This window comes from Phymastichus coffea, unplaced genomic scaffold, assembly GCF_024137745.1.
Source record: "Phymastichus coffea isolate CEN01 unplaced genomic scaffold, Cenicafe_Pcof_1.1 PCOF00037, whole genome shotgun sequence".
NCBI lineage: Eukaryota > Metazoa > Arthropoda > Insecta > Hymenoptera > Eulophidae > Phymastichus > Phymastichus coffea.
Genome location: NW_026706848.1, coordinates 2,199,237 through 2,222,940, shown reverse-complemented (window position 1 = coordinate 2,222,940; position 23,704 = coordinate 2,199,237). Strand labels below are relative to the sequence as shown.

The 23,704-nt window shown below is 44.2% G+C and overlaps 1 protein-coding gene across 8 annotated transcripts in view; it reads left to right on the top strand.

The window, feature by feature from the left end:
• The window catches only part of LOC131663660 (alpha-(1,6)-fucosyltransferase), a 553,369-nt gene that overhangs the window by 171,377 nt on the left and 358,288 nt on the right, over positions 1 to 23,704 (top strand). For all 8 annotated transcript variants that reach the window (XM_058934176.1, XM_058934178.1, XM_058934175.1 and 5 more), the window contains one exon: positions 5,832 to 6,011. In XM_058934176.1, coding sequence (XP_058790159.1) covers positions 5,832 to 6,011 — 180 coding nt within the window. The remainder of the gene's footprint in view (positions 1 to 5,831; positions 6,012 to 23,704) is intronic.

The following is a 23,704-nucleotide window of genomic DNA, read 5'->3' as shown; positions in this document are numbered from 1 at the left end:
TGTGGGCCTCTTTCTCAGCAGTCTTCAGTAGTGTTTCCATCCCAGCCTTAGAGGACGCGAATAATACTATATCATCCGCGTATGCCATAGCGTTAGTCCGATGTTGATGGACTCTAAACCCGATGTTGTTGGGTAGTGATCTCATGACTCTGTCCACAACCATGGCAAACAGGATGCTTGACATGGGATCTCCCTGTCTTACACCCCGGTTTACCACAATAGGTTGCGAACATTGTCCGGCCACTTGGAGCACCGTTCCACATTTCCGGTACATGTTGTCAATATACCGGACAAGGCTAGATGGTATGCCTTGTCCCCTCAATGCCGATGTAATGGCATAATGGCTGACACTGTCAAATGCCTTTGCGACATCCAACGACACGGCATGCATTTCACGAAGTGATGTCTTCGCTACGTGCAATACCGTGTCAAGAACCATTGTGTTCTCAGCGCAGCCATCATGTAGACCTCTCTGTCGCTCGTCGATGATATTGGCTTTAACCAACCTCATCGCTATGATCTTATGTAGCTGACGAACGACAACAGAGGCCACACTTATGGGACGGAATTCTGATGGAAGTGAACTCCCATCCTTCTTGGGGACAAACACCGTCCTGCTGAGTAGAAGTTGAGATGGAAATTCTCCAACAGCCAGGACGATGTTGTAGAACAGTGCCCTCAAACGCATTGGCACACTCCTCCACTGTCGGCTAGAAATGCCGTCTAAACCAGCAGCCGAGGCGAGCGGTATCTCACTGTCCCTGATGTTGTTGGGACAAATCGGATCTGCAAGCCATTGCAAAGTCGGGTCCTCACGAACGACTATTTCCTCTTCCAGATGTTGGGATGGAGCATTGAGAATTGGTTCCCAAAACTCAATAAATTGCTCCATAGAGGGCTGAATGGCGTGCACCTCGCCATCCAGGACTAACTTAGCCGCTCGTGACATGTCCTTGGTCCACAAACTCTGCATGGCAGCATATTCCCGCCGCCTCTTACGCCAGTTTGAGATATGTGCAGTCGGCGTGTCCCTAGGTACTCTAGGGACACGATGTTCTATCTGGGGTGGAGGAAAGACCTTCATCACCCATTGATGACAATCTTCAGATGTAATTTGATTGCCATCCAGGAGGGCCTCTGCAATCTCGATCAGGTCAGAAGCTCGATGAGATGTAATCTCTCGAGCCAACCCGATCGAATGCCTGATTGCGTCGATATAGATGTTATTATCATTGCCCTCCTCCTGTGACAAGGGAAGCGTTAGATGGTCATCGCTATCCCTGGACACTTGATGGGTGGTTGGGCTGATGTTCGGCCCAACTACATCTGAGGAGGGATCTGGGGAGGGGCTTTGTAAAGCTGTTAGTTTTTGCATTACGAGGGCTTTATACGTCTCCTTCTTTCGGAGACCCTTCAGTCGCTCAAGATCACACCCAAGCGACTTCAAAAGGGGCGTAGATAACAGGTACTGCCGTATAAATCGGACACTGCCCTCGTGAATGGCCTTAGCCTCCTCCATGGCGACCAGTTCAACCTCCTCGTCTCTCCATCTCACCTTTCGATTTGCCAACTGTACTCTCTCATTAGCATTTTCAGGATGAGCTCTCCTTAAATGGACTCCAAGGCCGATCTTAGTGACAAACTCTCTCGCACAAACTGGACACTTGTGACGGCTGTTGTTGTTGCCATCACATAAGGGTAAGACCGGACGGTCACGGTCAGTTGCCGAAGCAGGGCCGGTAATCCGAGAACCCCGTGGGGCTACCGGCGGTGAGTCACTTGACTCACGAGAATTTATATTTTGACTCGTGCCTGCTTCCAGTGAAGTATAGGGAAGGCAACCCCATACTCCTTTACATACCACCTTCCTAGGGGGGATACCGCCACTAACTAGTGGGAAGGCTGGTCATGTGAGAGGGCTGCTCTCTCACGGTATCCCTCCGCCTTGAAGACTTTAGCTACACTTGAGCCACGTCAAATGTATTACTAGCGGTACCACGAAGAGGTAGCTTCAAGACTTGACTAAGTTAGAGGGGACACCTCTCCGCTTAGTCCATTGAGCAACCAAAAACTCCAAGTCCATACGCATTGCTTTCCACCACGCGCATTGCTTCCAGCCATACGCATTGCTCTCGATCATACGCATTGCTTTCAAACACGCGCATGACTTCAAGCCATACGCATTGCTTTCGGCCATACGCATGACTTCCAGCCATACGCTGGCCCAAGAGAGTCATAGTTACTCCCGCCTTAAGAGAGGGTACTACACTACCGCGAAAGCAAATGCTTGGTCAAATAATAAGAAAATGATATCAGTATCCGCTTTATTGAGAGGCCCTTGCCTCAAAAAGTGTGTTAAACAGTTTTACCGACACAGAAACTTCGGATCTTAGAGCTTTATTAAATAAGCTTGAATCACGTTTTGATATAAATTTAAATTTAATAGCTACTCGTTATTCCAAACTAAACGACAACAACCTGGTGAGGATCTTCCAACTTTAGCAGATGCAATATAACAATTAGCAGCTTTAATTTACCCTGAATGCTCAACAGAAATTCAGGATAAGATAGCATGTGCCTAATTCATCATGGGTATTTATCATTCAGAGATTAGGGAATCTCTTCAATTATAAAGAATTATTTCTTTAAAAATAGCTTTAGCTCGTGCTTTGGAAGTTAAATCGATTAAAGATCAAAATAGGACTTCAACTTCACGAAGTGATAGAATTGCTCAAAATAATTAAGTTTCTGCAGTGATACATAATCAAATGACCAAGATTACAGAAAATTAAAATAAACTATTTGACACTCAAGAATGGTTGAGAAATCTTGAACGTTGGAAATGTTACAAGGAAGGTCACACTCGTAACTGATGTCCAGAACAGGGAAAGTAAGTTATGTTGAACCTTCAGGAGTGGGTTGAACATCAAAGAAACAAGCTCCTTGTTTAATGTGAAGGGTTAATGTGAAGAGACAACCACTAGACTACTAGAACTCTACTAGAATTCTTAGTAATTTGAAATCTTTTCAATTTGAAGGACTTGTTAATGTATTTTTAAAATTTACTGAGGCTCAAATTTGACTATTTGGAATTCAAGGTTTATGGATCAACTTCTCAATTTACTACCTCTAAATGGGGATACATTGAAATGTCCTTATATACATTGAAATTGTTCCGATTAAATCTAAAGCTGAAGTTTGGATAAATTTAGGTCAACATTCAGCTAAACTAATTGTTTCTATAGCTAATATTATTGATGATTGTATATTAGGATGTAATTTTTTAAACAAAACAGGCATTTCCGAGTTAATAAATAAAATTTTTATGATTACTCCATATTTAAACATCAGTAACTCCGATGAACAACGATGTTGTAAAGTTTTAGAAGACACTCAGGAAATACTTAGTTTATTAACAGATGTTTTTAATAACAATTCCCATAATTTAGACTACGCAAAAAAAAATTTTTAAAACTATTAATAGATTTCGAAGAAATTTTTCATACCGATGACGTTGCAGGAAGTTGTAATTTAGTTGAACACAAGATTGAGCTAAATGATCCCCGTCCCCTTAAACAACCTCGCCGTCCTATTCCTTTTTATTTGCGAGGAGAGGTTAATCAAATGATTAAGAATATACAGAATCTGGAAATAATAGAAGAATCTTTTAGTTCTTGGTGTTTTCCAAGTGTTGAAGCAGAAAAAGGATGGTACTCTAAGATTCTACGTCGATTTCCATAAATTTAAGTATAAAACTATTAAAGATCCATTACCTAGAATTTATCAGACTCTAGATAAATTAGCTAAAAAATTCTGATTTTCAACTTTAGATCTTAAAAATGGGTATTGGCAAGTGAAAATTCTTGCAGAAGATCGAGAAAAGACAGCTTTTTCTGTTGGAAACGGATTATGGTAATTCATTGTCATGGCTTTTGGACTATGCAACGCCCCAACCAGTTTTGAACGTCTTATGGAAATTTACTTCGTGATTTCTTAAACGATATTTGTTTAATTTATCTTGACGATCTTATGATTATGGCTAAATCATTTCATGAAATGCTGACAAATTTAGAAACAGTTTTTATAAAGATTCGAAATGCTAACTTAAAACTAAATTAAAAGTAATAGGTTTTCTTCCAACGCGAAGTAGAGTATTTTGAACACATTGTTTCAGAATTCGGAAAGAAAACAGATCCTAAAAAGATAGAAACTAATTTCTTGGCCTATTTTTTCAACTAAAAAACATGTAAAGAGTTTCATTGGTTTATTTTTTTATAATAAGATTTATCTTCTATCGCCAAATTATAAATTAAGTGAAAAGAAACAAATTTCAATGGACTCCGGAATGTCAAATTTCTTTTTCACATTTGAAAGAGATTCTCTCAACACCACCCATTTTAGCTTTACCATTAGGAAATTTTCCTCTCACTATAGATACAGATGCGTCTGATCGTGGGATAGGAGCTGTATTATTTTAAGTATAGGATGGAGAAGATTGCCTTTGTGATTGCCTATGATAAAAGCTGAGAGAAATTACTGTGCTGGCTGTTCTAGATTCAATACAATATTTTCACAATCATCTATATGGTAGACCATTATTCATTCGTACTGATCATTCAGCATTAACGTCGCTCCTTTTATTTAAAAACTTAGACGGTCAATTAGCTAGATGGATAACAAAATTAGATTAATATGACTTTAAAATTCTACATCATAAAGGTACTTTTTATGGAAATGCAGATGGCCTTTCTCGACGCCCTTTTCAAAAATTCTTCTAAGTATTACTTTAATATAGAATCTAAGTATATTTTAAATGCTTCTGTCGTCGGACGTATTATTTTTGACCAAACATTCAAAATTATATGGCAAGATCGTCAACGACAAGACGATGTTCTTTACACTATTTTAACTAGTAAGAGAAGTGGGATTAAATTATCATCTTAACTAAGTCTATGTTGAAATCTCCAACTATGAGGTAATTTTGCATATGCTTGACATATAATAAAAATTCATTTATATTTATCAAAAATTCAGCTTTCAGAATTTCATGCGATCTGTATACTTTAGAAATTATTAGAACATTATTTTCATTTAGTGATATACTAGATTGCAAAATTTTCAATTTACAGTAAATCTTTGTTTCTGTAATTACTTTGACTGTCTTATATATTATATATATACACGGTGACCCATTTTAATCGCCGTAGCCAGAGTACTCGAAACCTAAGCTAGATAGGGCAAAATGGTTATGATAAAAGTTATAGAGGGCAAAGGGGGCAACGCAATAAGGCTAACGCTTTTGACCTTGAACTTGACCTTCAAGGTTATTTCAAGGTCAAAGTGTTTTTTTTAAATGGGAACCCCTATTTTTGACATCGGATTCGGAAAGAGCGGAAAATTTTACTTATTGTTGTCAGACATATTGTGAATATAGCTGAAAATAAAAAAAATGATCCAAAAATAATTATTGCAAGGCTATCTTTCAAGAGCTAAGTCAAACCTAGTGGAAATAGTTCCACTGTTAACTCTTCGTCAAATTCGCGGATGGGGTATACAAATAAGCTCGGTTTCGTGTTGTCCGTTTCTTCTTCGTAAAAGCACCAGTTACTATTGCGTAGTTACTCCAAATAAGTAGAATGTTAGTAAAAATAGTCGTTACACTGCTCTGCATTTTTTCTTTAAAAGTCCAACAGCACTATTCGTTTAATGCAGTTAAAAGTGGTTAATCTTTAGCATTCACCTACATAAAGATATTCTTTTAAGAAAAAATCAATATTAATTTATTATTATATTTATGTTAATATATAATTTTGATCTATTATCTTTTTCAGGAGCCAGACAAAAGCCATTTCAGAAAATAATCTAGACATTACCTATTCTAATGAAAATAAAGATTTTTCAACTTATGATTTATTTCATCAACAGAATTTTGTCTCAAATAACTGTAATGAGCCATCTTTACAATATGAGGAAATGCGTCGTCAAATAAAAAATGATGTACGAGAAATTGGGTGAGTATTAAAATTTTACAATAAATATTGAGAATTTAATATTGATATACTAAAGTCTGATCTATTCCATATGACTTAGTGAATATGCGTTTATAATATTTACGAATTCCAAAATGGGTACAGTGTATAGCAATATTTTTCAAGTTATGTTTTTACGAGACCTGATTTTAGTCAATGCATTTTTTTATCTCTAGTCTTATTTACATTCTATCTTTAAAAAGACATTTAGTAAATTATCTACATTATACCATATTCAAATATAAGTTTCTCATCAGTGCAGGATTATTTACACGCGCAGACTGTGTTTAGAATCATATGCTACATTGAATAAAAATTACAATTGTAAGTATGTTTTTAGTCGTTAATTACTAATGCATGTATTGATAATTTGGTTCGTTATTTGATTTGGGTGGTTTTCTAATTTAACTTTGCATTTATGTATTTCTCGTAGAATGATATGATTTCGTCTTTAACTATTGGAATATATTATAACGAATGAAATTGCAAACTCGTTATATCTCTCTCTCCCTAGTAACGTTATGTAAATATAACATATTCCTCCGAACTTATCCTATGTATTTATGAATTTATTATGTTTATATTCATTTATTATTTATATCTGTACATGTAATTACCCTTCTGTTTGGATATAAGGTAAGTGAGGTGAGAGAGAGATGCGAGTACGCAGAGATACCTCCGTGCGCGATAGCGAGGCACTAAGAGGGAGAGATAGAGAGAGAGAAACATAGTCGCACCTTAGCGAGTGACCGCGCACACTGATTCACTCATTAGAACGAAATCGAGAGTCGAGCCGGCGGCACGCTAGAGAGTTGTTGTGTGGACTCGCGAGCGAGCGGATAGAGTTCTTTGTCCCGATGACTTTCCTTACTCGGATTTTAGTTGTGGCCTGACGCCTCCCTTTTCCTACGATCTTGGAGTGTGTGCCCTTATCCAGAGGAGAATTGCGACGTCGCCTGGCCCTGCAGAGGATCTACGTACGTGGGTCGTAGCTGGTAGAGTAGGACTTTGTTGCGCGAAGAACTTTTGTTATAAGAAACCGAGCCGCATAGTATACGTGGTGCCCTAAAATTCGTGCGTGTACGTCAACGCAAATCGTGTAACTCGTCTGCGTGCCTAGAAGACGAGCACCGTCATTGTAAGTACCGGCTTGTTGGTTTACTCTCTCTCTCTACCCATCCTCTCAGCGTGCTCTCTCCCTCCTTCCAACCGCTTTTGTTAACCTTTATTGATTAAAAATACTGTTCACCGTAAGTTTCTTTTTATTTAATCATATCCTGCCGCCTTTTTCGAACGTTTCGCTTTTTCGTGCCTACACCCGCTCTTGAATCTTCGACTTTCGCGTTCTTTGGCCAATACTACGAATCTGCGCGGATCTGGCTGTCCTATCACTGGCGTGACGAGCACCGGACCTGAGAAGACGGACAATCCAGGAGGCTTCAGACTCCGCTCGGACATTCTTCATTTATTGTTTCTTTCTTTTTTTTATATTTACGGGGTAAACCGGGCTAAATCCCCGTTATAATGTAAATCATTCCTAATGAGATATTAATTGGTATGAATCATGATGTGTCAATCAAGCTTCACAAGACTTTAAATTGAAATCATTCCAGGCTTTCTGTATTTGATTTTGAAGCTGAACCCCAAAATTAAAAAATGTATGTCCAGACCGGTTTGAGAATAGATGTGTAGATTAGGGTGGGTCTTAATTTTTTAAATTTCTTTTTAATGTTCGCCGGGCGGAAATTGCTTCATTATACCTTTAAACTAATGTGAAAATCCTACCGGGATTTCGAAATTTAATTTAACACGTGCCTCAACGCACTTGAACATTCGATATAAGAAATGTACTTAAAAACAGGCTAAAATGATTATCATGAAAAAAATTTAAAAAAACACGGAATCAATATGTTAAATACAAAACTTCCTGCGTATTTTTGACGTAGAATACCATGGCGGCATCGGTTTTATTGAAAAGCTTTTTCAAAAAGCGCTAAAAGTGAAATTATTGTCAATATCGTCAAAAAATTCTTGTATTTCCATGATTTTACACGTCTAGTGCATTTTACATTAGTTTTATCGTAAAATCAATCAAACTATCACATTCTGCGTTAAAAATTACATTAAAAATATATATTATACTTTTGAAAATGTTGAATTATCCTAAATTTTGAATCAAATAAATGTATAATCTGTTAGTCGTGCCGAGCGGAATAAAGTATCCTTCGGACAATTACTTCATCATCCGAATTTATTAAAAACTACCCTAATCTATTTTCATAGATAATTATATATGTTTTCGATCTATTTTTTTATGGAGAGTATGATGGTGCAATTCATTTTTGATAAAATCTACGTAGAGCGCTAGAAATGAAAATTCATAAAATACACTAGGTCGAGGCTTGAATAATTTTATTTTTATTTTTCATGTTTGCCGGGTGAAAACGACAGTTTCTATATACATAAAAAATATTGCGCAAATCTGATCGGATAATCTACGAGTGGTTCTTAATTTTACAAATTACAAATTACAAGAAATGGAATTTTTTAATTATTTATCAAACTTATGTTTCAAGGTTATTTGAATTTGTATTAATTGAAATTACTTTAGGGTACGAAATGGTTTAAAAAACTAGATTTTTTAGTAGAAAATGTAGAAACTGTAGAAAATATATATACAGATATTTTACAAAAATATTATCTTCCTTATCTACAGTCGCGATAACTATTTCAAAATATACAGAAGTATTCTTATAAAAATTATAATCATTTTCAAATAAATCTATTCTTTGTGGCTCAGCTTGTTTTTGTGTCTTCTTAATCCAAGTACGAGGTCTGTCCGGAAAGTATCGGGCCTACCTTTATATTTTCGTGCTAGCGTTATTCTTTATCATCTTATTGGGTGGCATTCTTCAAAGTAATCCCCACTTGATTGAATAACACGTTCCATCGATGTTTCCACTTTTCAAAACAGTCCTGGAACTCACTTTTAGGTGTAGCCTTAAGTACACTCGTCGCATTGTTTTCAACCGTTGTGTTGTCATCGAATCGGTGTCCTTTGAGTGGTTGTTTTAGTTTTGGAAACAGCCAAAAGTCACAAGGGGCTATGTCGGGAATGTGTGGAGCTTGTCGAAGCAATGCGATATTGTGTTTGCTCAAAAACTGCTGCACAAGTTGGATGTGGCGCATTATCGTGATGGAGAAGCCAGTCACCACTTTCCCAAAAGTGCGACCGTTTTCTTCTTACTGCATCACGCAAACGTTTTAAAATTTGAACGTAGTATTCTTTATTGATTCTCTGGTCTGTTGGTGCATATTCGTCATGTATAACACCTTCACAATCGAAAAAAACAATCAACATTGACTTAACATTGCTTCGACTTTGACGTGCTTTTTTTGGTCTTGGCGATTCAGAATGCTTTCACTGTGAAGATTGTTGTTTTGTTTCAGGATCATAACCATAAACCCATGATTCATCACCTGTAATAACTTTTCTAAGCACATTATCATCATTATTGACCATTTCCAGATTGTCCAGAGCGATTTCTAAGCGAATGTTCTTCTGCTCTGCTGTGAGCAATTTTGGGATGAATTTCGCACACACGCGTTTCATTCCTAAATTTTCGGTTAAAATTTCTGAAACGATAGTTTTTGGTATCCCAATGTCTTCTTCTAGTTCTCGCACAGTCATACGACGATCTTGTTCGATTGCAAGTCGCACCCGCTCAATATTATCTGCGGTTTTTGTCGTCGAAGATCGGCCGTAACGAGAATCACTATCGACAGAAGTACGACCATCCTTGAACCGTTTATACCACTCTTTTATTCGTGTTTTGCCCATACACTCGCTTCGGAAGGCCTTTTGCATCATTTCAATAGTTTCCGAATTCGTTTTTCCGAGTTGAAAGCAAAATTTGATGCAAATTCATTGATCTTGTTTTTTAGTCATTTTTGATAATATCAAAATCCGACGAACGCGAAAAAGGCACTGTAAACAAAGACACGCTGCGCATGAACTATATGTCCGGCAGGTGTCAGTAAGTAACCAATAGATTCGTGAGGCTTTACTGTTGACGTTTCTGTCCGGTAGAGATCGCTGGAACACTATGGCGCGAAGATATAAACGTAGGCCCGATACTTACCGGACAGACCTCGTACAGAGGTCCAAGAAAAGATCCGACGGTTTTTACTCCTATGGGCGTTGGAAACTTCATTACGGTCTCAACCAATTTAGGATCCAGTTCCACTCTTCGAGCACTAACAATATGCCCTGAGAATGTGACCTCTCTACGAAGGAAATTCACTTTGTCCGGTTGAAGAACTAACCCTGCGTTAAAAAGGCGTTAAATAATTTTTATACCTTAACTTCATGGTCATGTAAATTTTTAGCGTAAACTATTATATCATTTAAGTATAATAATATTTTTACATTTAATAGTTCCCGCAACAATGCATTAATCATTCGTAGAAAGGTCGCTGGTGCGTTCATTAAGCCTTCCGGTATTCTGATATACTAAAAGTGTCCGTCAAAAGTATAGAAAATCGTTTTCTCTCTCTGTCCTATAACCTTAAGGGAATTTGTTTTAATTCACTCATTAAATCAAACGTCGAGAAGTACATCGAGCCTCCCAACTGATCTAAAATATCGGCAATATTAGGTAAAGAATAATCGTCGCCGATAGTCTTCTTATTTAACTCTCTGAAATCAATAACAATTTTCCATTTCGGCGTACCGTCGCTCGCTGGGCTTTTGGGAACAATCCAGAGTGGCGAGTTATAAGGCGAGTTACTTTCTTCGATTATTTCGTACTTTAATCGTTTCTTGATTTAGTTGGATATAAACTTTCTGTGCACGGATGGGTGTCTATATTTCTTTGTATTCACTGAAACTCTATTTTCCAGATATATCTCGTGTTCTAACAAATTAGTACAAGGCAGGGACTCTCCAGGAAGTAAAAACACATTCGGATATCTTTTCAATAAGCGTCTCACACTTTGGAGTTCGCTCAGGTAAAGTTGTCCTGCCTTATCAATTATAACAACTAATTACATCGTTTCTTAAATTGATCGATAGCTTATTCTGTTCTCTGAAGGCTACTTTTTCGGTCTAAATCAGTGCTGCGCTAAATTCTGATTTATAGTATTTAAATGGAATGATTTCCTTCGGTTTCACTTCTGTCATTACTTCATTCTCTTCATAGGTGTTTATAGCCATGATTTTACAGGTCTCATGATCATTAATGACTACGCCTTCACCAAGGAAGACTTTGTCATCGTCCACATTTATCCTAGATAGATACTCTTTCGTGAGCGTAGTCTTCTCCAAGTTAATCTGTATGACTTGTTGAGTCCTTGGCGCTAATGTGTATCTCACCATACCGGTAGTCCTTTCTCACTATCTCTACTCTCACTACTTCCGTTTCCTTTAGAAGGAAGTAGTTTTATTCCTTATCAGCTGCTGTATCAGCGTCCGATACGTCGTCCTCACAAGTATTAATACTCATAGTTTGCATCAGTTCGTCTTATAATCGATCGATAGGCACATCATTCGGTAAAAATGGTATCGGATTCATTTCGTCGCTATTAACCTTCAATCTACTATGATGATACGAAATTACAGCGTTAGTATGTATTAGGTAATCTCTGCCTAATATTCTGTCCTCCTCTATAGAAAAATTATTCCATACTATATGAAATTTAGCAATTCATCCATTTATAGTCAGTATTGCTGTTCCTATGGTTGGAACGGTATGTGCCGTTATGCCACTCAAGGTAGTGATTTCCCTAGGGTCAAACCTTGTGGTCCAATTTAATGCATTAAATTTGATTAAGTTCACGGCCAATCCATTATTCACGATGAATTAGTCCATTATTTTACTGGTCTGTGGTATCCGAAACCTTACTCTTGTTGGCGCATAAATTTGATTATTTCCTGTGCTAGATCTCCGATTTGAAGCAACTGCGATGACTGGTTCAATAGAACTTGCGGGTTCTTCAATATCGTCATTACTTTGCTAGTGGCACTCCCGGTTTCTCCGTCGTTGGTATTGCTTGTAACTCCGCCATCATTGTCCTCGCATTTTGTTGTTGAGGTTGAGTCTTTTCCTGATTCTGCCGGCACGTCTGATATGGACCCGCTCCATTCGTACCTGAGCGAGCCCCTTCCGAGTTTAAATTATCAGGGTTCCCTTATTCCTGGTATCTCAGGTTAGGTCTAAACTCTCCCTTTTGCTGCTGGTCATATTTTATTGTTTCGTAACGCTTTCCGGTAGGATGATGATGCGAATTTGTATCAGGGTTATATGAGAAATGCTATTCATATTTTGAGTCTTATCATACCAAGTGTTTATAGACGCTATCTGATTTTTCCAAATAAAAATTTGATCTTTTTAACATTTTTAACATTTTCGTGCGATGATTTTTTACTACTTTCGACGTGACTTATCAAGACAAGAGTACATTGATCAACTTACTTCTATTTTTGCCGATGAAGCCCCATCCTTAACCACTGTGAAACGTTAGTATAATAAATTTAATCGTGGCCGCAGTTCGTTCAGGGATGAAAGTCGTGAAGGTCATCAAAAATCAGTTGTTGTGCCAGAAAACATTGATATTGTACGTGAACTGATATTACAAGATCGTCATGCGACTTATCGTGAGATTGAGGCATCCTTGGGCATTAGTATGCAAGAGTGGTCAGCCTCCGTGCGCCATGGGCTGGTCTCTGCTAATTTTTCTGGGTTCTATCTCGGTAAAGAAAGCCGGCGCTGACTTTCACAGGCCGAAGTTCACGCTGGCTGGGAAAGGTTGATACAAAGAAACGGACACTCTAATTCAATGATATTACATATGGCGATCTCATTTATTGACGCCTTTTCACAAATATCGCTACAAGATTCACTTCGCCGCGGCGAGCGCGCTCGCTCAGCCTTTCCGCGACAAGAGTTCGCGAGATCACGCGAGCGAGATCGCTCAGCGTGCGCGATAAATCGGAATACACTAATGTCCGTAATCGAGCGAGAGCTGGCGCGAGAGAGACGAACAGGTTTTCGACCCACCGGATGCCGACGGTCCGTCGGCAGAGAGACGACGCCGGCGAAAGCGCAGGCCCGCTGGAAGTGGCGCCCTGGCGATGACTGGGACTGCTGCAGGAGAGGCCGCAGCACGGCCTTTGCCCCGGGGACGGCGAATGGTCGCTGCGTGTCCGGGCTCGGCTTGGACCTTCTGGCTCTCCTGGCAAATGGCAGTCGTACTTCCGGCCGTCGTTCCTCTCTGGCCGAAAAGTCCTCTCGTTCCGACTCTCCTTAGGCGGCCCTAATTACTTGAGAGCTCGCGCCTAACTGCCCTTCTTCTCTCTTAATTTTCCAAGCCTCGCGCCGCCGCGCTCCCACTTCTCTCGCCGTCAAAAATCAGTCAAAATCGCTCTCTCTCTCTCTCGCTCTTCTCGCTCTCACTCGCACTCACGGCGACACCTCGCCGATCGTCGCGCTCCTCCCTCCAGATTCTGCAACGACACAAGTATGTAGTCGCTATATAGCGTATACTTGGTCGCTGCGTTCATGCGAGGAGAGTGCCGCACACAGGGCCAGCGAGCATCGCTATAGCCCTGTCACAGCCCCCCGCTAAGCCGCGGAAGCCGCAGGCACCCGTGGGTTACCCAACGCAACCCTCCTCACTCGAACACAGGACCAGCGAGAAAATGACTTAAAACTATATTACAAAATCAAAATCATAAAAACTTCAATAAGTCAGCTCGCCAAAACCTTCAAAATCAATAAAAATAAAAATAAATAAACAAAAATAAACATGCCATACACAGACAAAATAAAAATAAAATAAAACAAATCAAAACAACATAAAACCCTTTTAAAGTGAACAGATTTGGTACCTCAGCCTTCTCATGCTTTATCTGGGGCTGCGCCCTTGCCAATCGCCCTGGCAGCAAGTTCACATGCCTGGCGTTGGATCCTGGTCACTTCTTCCCGTTGTTCTGGCGTTAAACGAGCTAACTCTAACAAAATTGCTGCTACCGGATCGCGGCTCATACCTTCCCCCGCTACAATTTGTTGTTGCGAATGCGCTACCCCGAGCTGACTCTGGTCTGCGATTTGAGGCTGTGGCTGCGATCTCGCTACCTCGGCCTCCGCAGCTCTCGCCTGCTTGTTTTCCCTACGGCGACGAACCTTCACCCCCGCTCTTGGTGCTGGAATGCGTGTCCCATCGGGGAACACGCGGTACCTATCCCTTCCACTACCTACGTTATACGGTTTAGCTGGTCTATCAGCAGCTTGATGCGATAACGTCACATCAGCCCCGCTTTCACCTAGCTGTCGCGTCGGTTCCGATTCGTCAGCCCCAGTCAAAACAGTTAGTGTTTGTGTGTTATCACACTTTTCCGATTTGAGGGTGGCACAGCGTAATCAAACATTACCACCCTTCTCGCTGGGCACCAATCAGGTTGGCATAGCCCACTGTCTTTCACTCCTTCGCGTTCAAATATTTTGGAGATCCGGAAGTCAAGTTTGCTGCGACATCCCTGACGCACACAGCGAGGCGGAACCTTTTTCATCTAAGGCGGCGACCTCCTCGAGAGGAGTACCGATCTTTTCAAGGTTCAACGCTCAAGGAGAGCGGAACTAAAGGCTTGACCCTCGGTTTGGGCGCGACGGGACTCTAGTTGCCCCAACGTCTACTGCGTCGGAAGCACGCAGCATACAAATCTTACGAGATTTGCTTGACCTGGTACCACTACCCCGCAGAGGCCAACCCAAATTGGGATGTCAGAGGAGAGACTCAGTCAGGACAGCCAGAGGAAGATTCCTTAGACGATCAACCAACTAAGCCTCCCTCCTGGGCTCGCGTTCAAAATACATCCCACCCTGCGTTCCTGTATTAAGGGATTTCTCCCACGACTCACAGGTCCATCGCTTCGACATGCCGGGGCATGTCTCCCCATTGCGTTTCGGTCCAACCCGCTCACGCTGGTGGGTATCCGTCATTCGAAAGGTTGTTTTTACACCGTTCCGTCCCAAAGTCAGATCTTTCAAAACTCTGTCGTTGGGTCAAAACAGGGTTCATCGCGTTCAAAATTTAGCCAGAGCCGCCATTTGGCCACCCTTCTGGGTGTTCACCGCGTCACCCCGTTGAGGCGGAGCAGTTGGCACTTGTGAGATCTGCCGTTCAAAGAGACCTCGCTTTAAAACGCGGCCCCAGTCAAAACAGTCATTCGAGCATCCACGCTTTCCGCCTCAACATCCATAGCTACCGGTGCCTCCTGCGTCGCAAGCACCGAATCTAGCGAACTCGCCATGATCGGTGGCTCTGCGGCAGGTAGAGCACGCTGCGTTACTCGCTGCGGCTCCTCTCGCGCCTCCTCAAGTCCGACCTGAATCGTTCTCGTGTCTTGTGCTTTCAGAGCAGCACCTGCAAACGACGGCTCGTAGTCATTGAAGTTCGGCGTTTTCCGGTTCTTACGGCGTCTTCTCGACGTTCCATATCTAGCCGCGTCTTGCTCTTCTCGAAGTTCTCTTAGGTATTCCGGTGGAACTCCATCCGTACTCGCGCGCCACGTCGCGCTTACCGGCGGCAACCTACGAGGTCGCGGACGTTCCGATGCAGCTGATGGATCCGGTGCGCTAAAGCGCAAAGGACGCTCCGGCACCAGATCCTCCGGCCTAATTAATTCATCCACGATCGGGCCAAACCTCCCGATCAATTCCTGCCTTCGCTCCGGAGTCCGCACGCCTCGACGAAGCTCAGCTATCAACAACGGTGAGACAGCCCTGCTGTTGTCCCATTCGTCCGATAAGCTTGCCCACGAAGTGGATGGTTGTACCTCCACCGGCAGCCAACTCCCAGTAGGCTCAGCCATCGCCACCTGATTCTCGAATCCTCGTCTTGGTGACGGTTTCACGGCGCCCACCGGCAAATCGTGTGGCCATTCGGCGACCCTTGCCCTTGCTTCAGCGGCCGCAGCAGCAGCGGCAACCACCGCGCTCCGACCAGATGGGCGAGTAGCAACACGAAGCGTACCTCGCTCCGTGTGCCACTCAGATGGTCTCGCTACCGCTACCTCTAAGACCCTGCCCGCGATTACCTCGCCTTCGGCGCCCCCCTCGGGAACAGAACCAGCGTTCTCGCCTTGGCTCTGCCCCGTAGCCGCGCCCACATCAACAAGGTCACACGCGCCCCGCGGCACGATAGGCAGCTCTAACGCCGAATGTGCCTGCTGGCCTTCCTCCACCACTCCTGGCATCTCGGCGTACTCGCCAGAGAAGCCTGGCGTTTCTTCCAGCATAACTACTTCTCCTGTAATAAACCATGCATGTATTAGCCTTGCTACCTCATCTAACATCCAGTCCGCTGACCAGATAATCACGGTTCTGTCTCTTCCTAACTCGTCCGAAAAAATAAAAGAAATAAAATAAACAACACAAACATCACACTCACACAAACATCACACAACAAACAAATCACTCTCGGCTGTTACCTTTCCTCGTACCTCGAGGAGGCACATATCTTTTAAGCTCAGATACATGAGCCATTGGTACCTCCTTGTTGTTATTCGTGGTTAGCATATAAATTCCCGGAGAAACTACTCGCAAAATCTTATACGGACCGGTATATCGCGGATCCAGTTTTGCGTTTTTCCCCGCACTCGCGCTTGACAGAGTGTGTGCTCGCCTCAAGACTAGATCACCAACCGAAAACTCTACGTCTCGACGTTTTCTATCATAATGTTTCTTCTGACGGTTCTGTGCTTCTTCGATATGTCTAATCACAAGATCGCGTAACGCATCAAGTCTCGCCATACTCTCGCTTCGCATGAACTCCATCACCTGTGGTTAATATCGCCTTAAGGGAGTTTTTACTGGTCGTGCACCCTGCACGTCGATCTCATGCTTAATTAAATGCGTACGCGCAGGTGACTTCTCGGGTACCACCCGCCGCACCAGACGTTCCACTAATTCGCGCTGCGAAGATCGCAACTCGGAGAGCCCCGCGACCTCGGCTCTAACGCGAACACGCGCTAGTCCAGGCTCACTCGGGAACTCTACTCTTTCGCGCTTCAGCTCCGCGAACCAGTGCCAAGGGCCATCCTCTACATGCCATTTCCCATTTGCATGATCCGTGCCAATGCCGAACTCCTGAATGAAGTCCATCCCGACTATCATGTCGTATTGCACTGGTACATCCACGACTAGCGCTTCGATTATTCGTGACACTCCGTCGATCTCAACCCTGAGCCGAAGTTTTCCCACGATCCCGGTTTTCGCTCCCGAAAACCCGAACAACGCGAAGTCGCACGGCTCAATCTTGTCCGCAAAGTCGCCGCGTATCCGTGGACCCACGATAGTCACCATCGCTCCTGAATCGTACAGCGCATTGTATGGCTTCCCCGCGATATGGACTACCAGCAACTCGCGATTTTCCACCGCGTCCACTTTTGGTTCGCCCACACAAATACGAACACAGAGGCGCGAGAGACCTACACCGGTTCTCGATGACTCGCCTCGCTTCTCGTTCTCCCGACTATCCGTCAAATTTTTGCGTGTCGACTCGCATCCTGCGCCATCCGACGCTTCCAAACCCGATGCGATCGGTGTCGCCCAAACTGCTACCTCTCCACTCAGCACCATAAACTCCCTGAACGAGGTGACGGATCGCGACGACGTCTCGTCTACACCGTCAGGGTCGTCAGTTTTCGAGTTTCCAGCCTGCTGAGGCGATCTCTCAGTCCGAGTTTGTTCCGGAACCGGCCGCGCACGCGCCGCTTTCCCCTCAGGACCTCTCGAAGACCGCGCGGTCTCTGCAGTTTCCATCGAGTTCATGCCCGGCTGATCCACCTCGGACGTTCTCGTCGATTTACCTCTCGACCCACGCCCGAGCGTCGGACTCCCTTGGCCACCCACTCGATTTCGCTCTGGCTCGCGTGCATCCAGCATTTCTCCCGACTCCAACGCTCGCTTTCCTCGCTCGCGCTCGGGCCCTGCTTCACGCATTCTTTTCCATCGTTCGTTGAATTCGATCCAGTCGAACTCTTTCCTCGAACTCTCCTTGATTCTATCATTCGCGCCCTCGCGTTGCATTGAGGCCTCCGTTTTCGCGTTATTCGCGCCCAAACTAGCTTCATTTCGCTCAACCTGCTGTTGAAACTCTGCGAACTTGCTATAAAACAGCCTCATAAACGCGACTTTTGCTCCGTTGGGTGCCCTATTACGCACAACTACGCGGAATCCGTCGGGCAACTGGGTCCCGCTTTTAAGTTTTCCAGGGCTTTGAGCCACACCTGGCATTGCGGACATGTTTCCAACGTTTTATTTTCCTTACCGCAGCCTTGGCACGTTAGCCCCGTTCTACTTCCCTGTGAACACCGGTTCGCGTAATGTCCCAGCTGTTGGCATTTGTAGCAGCGCACTGGGCTCTTTCCCCGATTGCGACTCGCACTTCGGTCAGAAACCCCTCTGCCACTCGTGCCTTCAGCTCCCAACGGCTCCGAACTTGATCGCGTCGATTTCAAGTTCTCTGGGCTTGGGCACTCGGCCTTCCGATGTCCCAGCCCCCCGCATTTGTGGCATACGCCCTCAAAGGTCACGCGCCCTGCCGCGTTCCTCGCAGCAGGCCTCGCATTTCCCCTGGGCGGGCCCCTCTGCGAATGAGCTAGCTGGGATAACACGGCCACTACATCTCTCGGCATCTCTTTAGACGAATCCGCTTCCTTCCGTTGAGCTGCACCTTCACTATCCGAATTGCAGCTTCTGTCTACGGGTTTCGTTGCCGACTTATTTTTCTTTCCTTGGCGGTCCTTACTATTTTCGTTCCCGACCGCATAAACTCGTTCGCCCATCGCAAAGTTCGCACCGCCGCTAGTCTTCGCGGTTCTTCTTGACGAATCTCCACGGTAAGCGACTTCCGGCATCAACGACTCCTGCGGCGCTGGCGGCGGGCGGTAGCGATTCTCGATGTCCCGTCTGCGTTCGAATCTCTCCCCGTACACGCGAAGATCTCTGAGCGTTTGAACCTTCTTCGACCTGATGTAATTGCGAAGTTTCGGATATAAGTTGTTTTTAATCAACTCAAGCTGTCTACGTTCCGAAAGCTTCGGTTCTAACCTACTCGCAATATACAGGAAGGCCGTGAGAAATTCACCTACTGGCTCATCTTCGCCTTGGGTTCGGCGGCGTAGCGCGTCGTAAACATCCTCGCGCGATCGCCGCGGACAAAACTGGCGCCGGAATTCATCTTTAAAATCCTGCAATGTGTCCCAGCCCGGGCGATTCGTTTCCCACCATAAAGCCATATCCGCGCTCGTAAACGACAACATTAACGCCGGCAATATCTCCGCGTCCTTGAATCTGTAAAATGATTGCATTTCATGCAATCGCCTCAAAAATTGCTCCGCTGACAGTCCGCCCTTCTTCGAGAATGCTAAAGACCAGCTTCTTATCGCCGTGACCGCGTCTGCTTGTAGCCCATAAAGAAATCGGCTCCTCGGTTTGCTCGCGCGCTCTTTCTCTGACGCGCTCTCTAGCCACGTTTCGTTGTCATCGAGCGCCGAATCGTAGTCCGTGTCCTCTGTTTCGTCAGGCTCTCTACCGGCCTCATGCTTGCCTAACCGCGCACCCGCGGTGTCATTCACGCGCTTCTGATCGTAATTCGTCTCACAAGGTCGGTACCTCACCCCCAGCTGCGCGCCATCACGCACCGGCGTGCTCGTACTTCCCGGGCCACGCGTCGCTACCTGCGATATGCCCTCGCGTTCTCCCCGGCTCTCAGCATTATTTACTCTAGATGCTGCCGAAGTCAGCCACGCCGGCCAAAACGTTTTTACTGCGCGCTGCCACATCGATGGCTCCCGACCATGGAAACTCTCCGGTCGCCGCTCCGCGCGCGCTCGCGCAATCTCTGTTTGCGTGTTCGCAATACCCAGAGTTGGCGCGAAATCCGTCGGCACCGAACGATGCAAGCCCGCTCTCTCTTTCCTTCCGCGCACCTCCCTACGTGCCATCGCACCATCTGTGGCGCGAACTCGCGTCTCCGATGGCAACGCACGTGTCTCCCGCGTGACGTCACTCCGCTCTCGCCGAGCGCTTACCGCTGCGTTCACCTCCGCCTTCAACGTTTCCAGGAGTCCGACCCGCGCCGATGATGCGCTTCTCGCATCAACGACAGTCGGTATTTCGCCTGATAGAAAATCGTCGGCGCTCACAGGCGGTGCCGGTTCATGACGCACGCCATATAAAAATGCGCGAAATGCTCTGTCCTGCACGACCGCGGTCGTGCCGTCCGTAACTAATCCGTTCGACGTCATCCATGCCAGCAATTCCTGAATTTGCATTGCCTGAATGTGCTCCCATATTGACTTTACTACAGGAATTCTCATAACCCACCTTCTAAACGCTTCTGGCCGCGGCCGCGATTCCGCAGCTCTCCGATGCTTGGGCGATCTCGTCACCGGCATCGTATTTCACGCGACCCCGCGGGTAAACAAACAGGCACCAAAACAGACTCAAGCTTTCCTAGGCTTATCTCGCCTTCACTAGGCCTAAGCGCGTTTGTTCTCTTTGTTTTCGAGAACAGCTCAACGTGCACAAGCCGGCATGCCTATGGTGCGAGTACGCAACACAAAGACTTTACTCAGCCTATAAACACGTCTAACCTTGATCTCGCGCTCAGCAACAATCCAAACAGCCGAGAATGATCGTTGTGATTCTCGCAACTTTCAAATTCAGAAACACACATTCAAACGTACAAATTTAACTAGCCAAAACACCCGGCTCGAGCAATCGCAATCTGCGCAATAACAGCACACCAATTTACAGCGTAATCGCTTAATCACAACAACGCGATACTCGCCTCAGCCCGTTTCACTAGCTCCGGGCTTCCGCGTAACTCGAGCCAAATGTGTTGACGACACAATAATGACGAAAACTCAAAATGTCCCATGCAACTAAAATTTTCCCTTTTCCAGCTTTTTCCACGGCTCTCGCTCGCTACTCCGCGAATTCGCCGAAAAGCGCTGATCGGCCGAGACACCGCACTGTTCAAGCTTATCACAAAGGGAATTGTCGCGATCACCTCTTTCCAACCAGAACAAAGCGATGCGAACAACGAAAACCTGCCGAGATTAAACAAGGGATGCCATGCAAGAGTGGTCAGCCTCCGTGCGCCATGGGCTGGTCTCTGCTAATTTTTCTGGGTTCTATCTCGGTAAAGAAAGCCGGCGCTGACTTTCACAGGCCGAAGTTCACGCTGGCTGGGAAAGGTTGATACAAAGAAACGGACACTCTAATTCAATGATATTACATATGGCGATCTCATTTATTGACGCCTTTTCACAAATATCGCTACAAGATTCACTTCGCCGCGGCGAGCGCGCTCGCTCAGCCTTTCCGCGACAAGAGTTCGCGAGATCACGCGAGCGAGATCGCTCAGCGTGCGCGATAAATCGGAATACACTAATGTCCGTAATCGAGCGAGAGCTGGCGCGAGAGAGACGAACAGGTTTTCGACCCACCGGATGCCGACGGTCCGTCGGCAGAGAGACGACGCCGGCGAAAGCGCAGGCCCGCTGGAAGTGGCGCCCTGGCGATGACTGGGACTGCTGCAGGAGAGGCCGCAGCACGGCCTTTGCCCCGGGGACGGCGAATGGTCGCTGCGTGTCCGGGCTCGGCTTGGACCTTCTGGCTCTCCTGGCAAATGGCAGTCGTACTTCCGGCCGTCGTTCCTCTCTGGCCGAAAAGTCCTCTCGTTCCGACTCTCCTTAGGCGGCCCTAATTACTTGAGAGCTCGCGCCTAACTGCCCTTCTTCTCTCTTAATTTTCTAAGCCTCGCGCCGCCGCGCTCCCACTTCTCTCGCCGTCAAAAATCAGTCAAAATCGCTCTCTCTCTCTCTCGCTCTTCTCGCTCTCACTCGCACTCACGGCGACACCTCGCCGATCGTCGCGCTCCTCCCTCCAGATCCTGCAACGACACAAGTATGTAGTCGCTATATAGCGTATACTTGGTCGCTGCGTTCATGCGAGGAGAATGCCGCACACAGGGCCAGCGGGCATCGCTATAGCCCTGTCACAAGTATGATGGGAATCAATAAGATATTGCATGAACATTTAGCTGTTAAAAAGATTTGTTCGCATTGGATCCCGCATAATTTGACAAAAGCTCAAAAAGATGCTCGTGTCAATTGGTATACATTAATGCTCAAGAAATATAATCGCGGTGCATCAAAAGTTGTGCATAACATCTAAACAGATGACGAATCTTGGATCTATGCGTATGAGCCTGAAACAAAACAGCAATCCACTGTATCGGTCTTCCAAGACGAGCCCAATCCAACAAAAGTAGTTCGTGCGCGAAGCACCTTAAAGCAAATGATCGCCTGTTTCTTCGAAATAATTAGACTTACGGCAGTCTTGTCGTTAGAACATCGTACAACGTTGAATTCTGAACACAACCATTTATTTGCTATAATTGCTTGGTGAAATACGAAAGAACAACCGGCGACGAAGGATCATTCTTCATCGTGACAATGTAAGCTCTTATACATCGGCTGAAACAACCACCTATTTGACTGGCCAAAATGTCGAATTAATGTGCTATCCGCCGTAAAGGCTTGATTTGGCACCGAATGACTTCTTTTTATTCCCGCACATCAAAAATAAATTGCGTGGCCAACGTTTTTGGGGGCCTGAAGAAGCCGTTGTTGCATTGAAAGACCATGTTTTGACGGTACCTTCATTGGAGTAGAAAAAGTGTTACGAAAATTGGTTTGAGCGCATGCAAAAGTATATTAATCATGATGGAGAATACTTTGAAAAACAGTAAAGCCATTTTCAATAATAAATTACTGTCTTTTCATTATTAGGCTCAAAATATAAATAGCAAACCTCGTATACACGGTGATCGTTTAAAGACTTTAGGCTTACCTGAAATGACGAAAAATTTTGAGTATGGTATTTTATGGTAATAGACCCGTAGAATCCAAAAATAAATGTCCCGAAATCGCATCTGCTCCCCTTTCAAAGAAATATTCAAAAATATCATTTTTTCTTATTTTTGATAAAAAATTGTACATTTGACAGAGGAAAATGAAGTACACTACTTAATTTTGATACAAATAGCAAACATTTTTCTTATTCTCGTACAATTCAGTGTTTTATAAATGAAACGAAGAAAATTCTACAACAGCATCTTTCAATCTTTGAGGGTAGGACAAGTCACTTATCAAATTTATTTTCCTTTTCTCCCAAAATCGCAAAAATTCTCTGTGTGCAGATTGTTCTGACCATAGTCCTAAACCTTCTGAATGTTTGAAAAATGTTAAACAATCTTTAAGATACTCAAACAAAACTTGTAGTTTCAAAGTGATCGAGACATCTGTTGTCATTACTGCGTTTGCTAGTTCTTTAAGTAATTTGTCTAGCTCATTTATATTCCCAATTTTTCTTGTAGAAAAGCAAAAATCGACTACTTTATTCATGACCTTGAATGCACTTACGTAAGGTATCAAAACAAATTGACCTACATCTCTATAAATATTAGGATCCAGTAATTCATCGGGTTCATTTAGTAATTTTCTGCATGCATTACCTTCAAAAACTTCACCGTGATAATTTTTGGATACTAATTTCAGTTTCATTGGCCAGAGTAGTGCTTTTTCTCGACCAAGTAGCGGT